The sequence below is a fragment of the Orycteropus afer genome, unplaced genomic scaffold, assembly GCF_000298275.1.
Source record: "Orycteropus afer afer isolate SDZICR_OR568_19922 unplaced genomic scaffold, OryAfe1.0 scaffold00051, whole genome shotgun sequence".
Lineage (NCBI taxonomy): Eukaryota > Metazoa > Chordata > Mammalia > Tubulidentata > Orycteropodidae > Orycteropus > Orycteropus afer.
In genome coordinates this window covers 603,681-608,712 of record NW_006921638.1, presented here as the reverse complement: position 1 = coordinate 608,712, position 5,032 = coordinate 603,681, and the positions used below count along the sequence as shown (strand labels likewise).

Sequence of the window (5,032 nt, the reverse complement as noted above, 5' to 3'; positions counted from 1 at the left end):
CTGCTAGTTGGGGTTTAGTCCACTTCTATATCCCTCCCTTCAAGGCTCAGGGGTCCAGGATTATCTTCTGTGTCCGTGTTAATTGATTTCCCTTTTCTTTGTTGGAGAGGGTCTGTGCAGTTTTTCTGCCTAGTCCGCCATCTTGCCGGAACCCCTCCCAAACTTAGCCAATCTTGATTCATATATCATTTTTGTTATAATTATTGTTAATAGACTTTGTATTTTAGAGCAGTTTCAAGTTTATAGTAAAATAGTGCTGAAAGTGCAGTTACTGTTGTGTGCAGTCGATTTGATTCCGACTCATAGTGACACTTCAGGACAGAGTAGAACTGCCCTATGGGATTTTCAAAGCTGTAAACCTTTACAAAGCAGACTGTCACATCTTTCTCCTACAGAGTAGCTGGTGGGTTTGAACCTCTAACCTTTTGGTTAGTGGCCAAGTACTTTAATCAGGGTTCCCTATATGTCATTGTTCTTAGGTGCCATTGAGTTGGTTCTGATTCATAGCCACTGTACGACAGAATAAAACAGTGCCATGTCTCACGCCATTCTCACAGTCAGTGCTGTGCTGGAGCCTCTTGTTGCAGCCAGTGCGTCATTCGTTTCAGTGAGGGTCTTTCTCTTTTTTGCTGACCGTCTTGTTTGGTTTTTCACTTTACCAAGCATGATACCCTTCTCCGAGGACTGATCCCCCCCTGACAGCATGACCAAAGTACAAGAGGAGAAGTCTCACCATCCTCACTTCTAAGACTACAGCTTAGTTTTCAAAGTGACATCTTTGCTTTTTAACAAGGCTGTAAATCTTTACAGAAGCAGACTGCCACATCTGTCTCCCCAGAGCAGCTGGTAGATTTGAGTCACTGACGTTTTAGTTTGCAGCCAAGTGCTTGAACTGCTGCACCACCAGAGCTCCTTAACAAACATGCTGTTAGTATAGTATTAAAATTAGTAGTAATTTGAAAACTGAAGGTTTTAGAATTTCCATTTTTTGTTGTTACTTAGGGCCAACAAACCTTAGTTAGGAGGTAACTTTAATAAGATTAGGTAGCTTAATTAAATAAGCTAATTTAATGCCTAGATTTACTAATCTTGATCTAATGACCCTATAAATACATGCTTTAATTAGAGCAAACAAATTCTGTAACCTGTATAATCTATTTTACAAATAAGTCTTTGTTCATATGTTGTTGTTGTTGTTGTTGTGTGCCGTCGAGTCAAACCCGACTCATAGCGACCCCTCCTTGGGTTTCCGAGGCAGTATCACTACGGAAGTAGGATTGCCCAACCTTCCTTCCGAGGAGTGGCTGGTGGGTTTGAACCGCCAGCTGTCTGGTTATCAGGCAAGTGTCTTAGCCACTATGCTACCAGAGCTCCCTTGTTCATATAGTGTTCGTTATAATTTAAATCTGCTATGCTCTTTGTTAGGAGCTCTGATAGAGTAGTGCCTAAGGCACTTGACTGCTAACCAGAAGACTGGCGGTTCCATTCCACCAGCTACTCATCAGAAGGAAGATGGGGCAATCTACTTCCGTAGTGATACCACCTCAGAAACCCAAGGAGGGGTTGCTATGAGTCGGGTCCGACTTGGCAGCATATAACAACAACATGCTCTTTGTTAAACCCATTGCCACTTATACTTTTCTCAGTAAAAATAAGTAATGACTGACCAACCTGTTGTGTGTAATCAAAGGTCATAGTTCCTTATCTGAAATCTTTGCAGCCAGATATATGTAGAATTCAGAATTTTTTGGATTTTAGAAAAGTAATGCGTAAGTATGTTGCATAATACTGCCAGCAAATCAGAGTCAATACAATTTTAATCAAACATTAATTTATCTGCAGCAAAATGTTTGAGTACTCATACTGTGTGGGATAGAGACTGTACATATACACACATATGCATACATATATTCATATATACATATATTTACACATATGTCCATATCTCTTATCTGACAGAGACTATAAATAGACTCACATAAGTTCATTCAGTTTTGCCACCAGGTTAATTTGTTACAAACTTACATATGTTTTAGAGCTTTTTTAGAGTTATGGATAAAGAGATAATACATGTTATTTCAGTTAATTTGTTTGGAATCCGTTAATTTTCAATACTTACATACAATGACTACTTTAATATACTATGGTTCATGTTAAATTTATTTATGTAAACTCTTTGTAGTGATTTAGTGCTTAGTCTGAATGAAGATATTTTCAGTATTTTAGCTTAGTTCAGAGATGGCTGCCTGGAACTATGTGTTGAGATGGATTATAAGGCAATAACTAAATGAGAAAGATGCAGTTAATTGCATCTGTTGTAGTTGCAGAAGTACAAAGTGACAGCATATTTGTCAGATATTTGTAATCCCTAATGTGTCTCACTGAGGATAATACTGTTAGATCTTTCTACCCCAGTCTTGTGTGTGTTATTGTACATCTATGCCTACTTGATAGCACAATGCATTTCAAGTCCAGTATACTCAAAGGTAAGTCTGCCTCTTCAGCAAGATAAAAATACTGCACCTTTAAAATGGATGTAAGATTTTCCTGTTTACAAATTAACTTTAACAGGTGTACATAATTGCTATAGAAAGACAAAAAAAATGCAAACAACCTTTGAAGATTACCACCTGTTCAGAGGAGAGTGGCAGAAACGGGTCATTTCCATCAGATGGACTGCTTGACTTAGTCCTTACAGATCTTGGCACACTAAGTAGACTTTGGCTTGCTGCGCTTCAGGATTTTGCACTCTTAACTTTGCCTTCAGAATTTGCCTCCCAGCTTCCTGTTGAAGGTAAGGAGGTAAAATAATTTAGATAAATCCTAGAGTGTCAGTCAGTAACTTATATTTGCAAAAATTCTCCTTTGGCAAGTAATGTTTATATGGAACATTTTTTCCAGAATAATTTTCATTCATGGGATAAGTATGTGAGGATTTCTTTAGAGTACACCCCAACAGGTTGATTCCATGTAAAGCATGCACATCTTAACCACATACGTTACTGCCAAATTGCTCTCCAAAGTGGCTAAAACAATTTACGTGCCTACCAGCCACATATTTCTGTTTTTCCACATCTTCCCAACATTACATGTTAATAATTTTTAATTAATAATTTTTGCCAGTATGATGGGTATGAAATGGTATTTCATTGTTTTATTTTGTATTCCTTTGACTAAAGATCTTTTCATAAGTTTATGGGCAGTCGAAGTTTTTTCCATAAATGGCCTGTTCATAATCTTTGCCCATTTTTTATGTAATGTTTGTCTTTTTCTTACTGATTTATTCTATTCTTTATATATTTTTAATACCCTTCATTTCCAGTTCTAATCTTACAGATATCTTCTCTCAGTCATTAGCTTATCTTTTTCTCATTTTTTTACTTCAAGACCACGAAGACATATAATAAGCTTTACAGATTTGCTTTTTGTATTTTGAACTTTATTTAATCTCACTGGAATTTGTGTGTGAGTAGGGGTAGATATCTTATTTTATAGCCAGTTACTACTACCTCAGAGCCACTCTTACTCTTTTTCATGTTGTTACAAAATGTCCTACCTATTACTGTTTCTTTACTCTTCGATATGAATTTTAGGATCTGCCTGTCAAGTTCTGTTAGAATTTTTATTGGAAAATACACAGAGATATACAAAGTGTTTATTGTAGTACTTTTCAATAGCATAAAAATGGAAATAACTGATTCACATAATTTACAGCAAAAATGAATGACAAATATATCAACAAAAAAATCTCAAAAACAGTTCTGGGTAAAAAAAGAAAAAAGCAAGTTCAAAAAGGATGCATACAGTATGATACCTTTTAAGCAAAATTCTAAATGTGTAAAATAATATTATATATTTATGGATGTGTACATTTACTGTAAAAATACAAAACCATACTTGAGAATGATTCACACGAACTTCAGGAAAGTTATTAGTGAAGGAGGGGCAAGAATTAGGGATGCAGCAATATTTTAGACTTTTAAGATATAAAATAAGAGATTTAATAAACTAAGCCAAAATAGCATTGCGTCAGTCTTGTCAGTGAGTAATTAGAAATCAGTGTTTTGTGCACACACACACATTTTGTTTTAACATATTTTATGATAAAAATAAAAATTTAAGAATTAGTCTACAAGTTTATTTTAAAATTAAAGATGCATCAAAAAAAAATTTAAAGTGTATCAATCCTGTAGGTCAAGATTTGTCTGCTAGGAGAAAAACGTAGGTAACAAAATAATTGATAACAGAAGAGCATAGGAAAATCTCTAAAAGCACTGTTAAGCAAAAACAGCCCGTCACAAATGAGTACATACTGTATATTTCTATTCATGTAAAGTTCCATTTAAATATATGAAGGCAAAATCTTTTCATAAAAAAAGTCAGGAAATGGTTGCCTTGGGGTATAGGAGACTGACTGGGAATGGAAAAAGGGTGCAAGGGAACTTTCCAACGTGATAGAGATGGTGTGTATCTTATAACAAGGAGAAGAAAAAATGTATTGAAAGCTAATCTCTTCTTTTATTCTTTTTCAAACTGCTTCCCCTTTTGGTAGGTGGTGCTTTCTATACAGCAGAGACTGGTGAAAATGCAAAATTGCATTATTACAGCTCCTGGGCACTTATCCTTCATGCTACAGCATTGTGGCTTACAAGCACAGGCTTTGTTGTTACTGACCTAGATGAAGGCACATCTAATCTTTCAAGGCCTGTAACACCAACTTCCATGTGTCAGGGTTCATCATCTGGAGCTACAGTAAAGTCCCCTGAGGATGTCTACACTGATAGATTCCATCTTATTTTAGGTCAGTAAAAAAGCTTGTAGGGTTATCTTTGAGTTTTGCCTCACTAGCTATCAGCTCTAGCACTCTTTTTTAAAAAAATCATGTAGTATCCATATGTTGTTGTTGTTGTTGTTATGTGCCGTCGAGTCGGACCTGACTCATAGTGACCCCTCCTTGGGTTTCCGAGGTAGTATCACTACGGAAGTAGGATTGCCCAACCTTCATTCCGAGGAGTGGCTGGTGGGTTTGAAC

The 5,032-nt window shown here is 36.2% G+C and overlaps 1 protein-coding gene across 1 annotated transcript in view; it reads left to right on the top strand.

The window, feature by feature from the left end:
* HEATR5A (HEAT repeat containing 5A) overlaps nucleotides 1-5,032 on the top strand; it is a 174,357-nt gene that overhangs the window by 152,034 nt on the left and 17,291 nt on the right. The window contains exons 28-29 of the mRNA XM_042780649.1: nucleotides 2,572-2,794; nucleotides 4,553-4,801. Coding sequence (XP_042636583.1) covers nucleotides 2,572-2,794; nucleotides 4,553-4,801 — 472 coding nt within the window. The remainder of the gene's footprint in view (nucleotides 1-2,571; nucleotides 2,795-4,552; nucleotides 4,802-5,032) is intronic.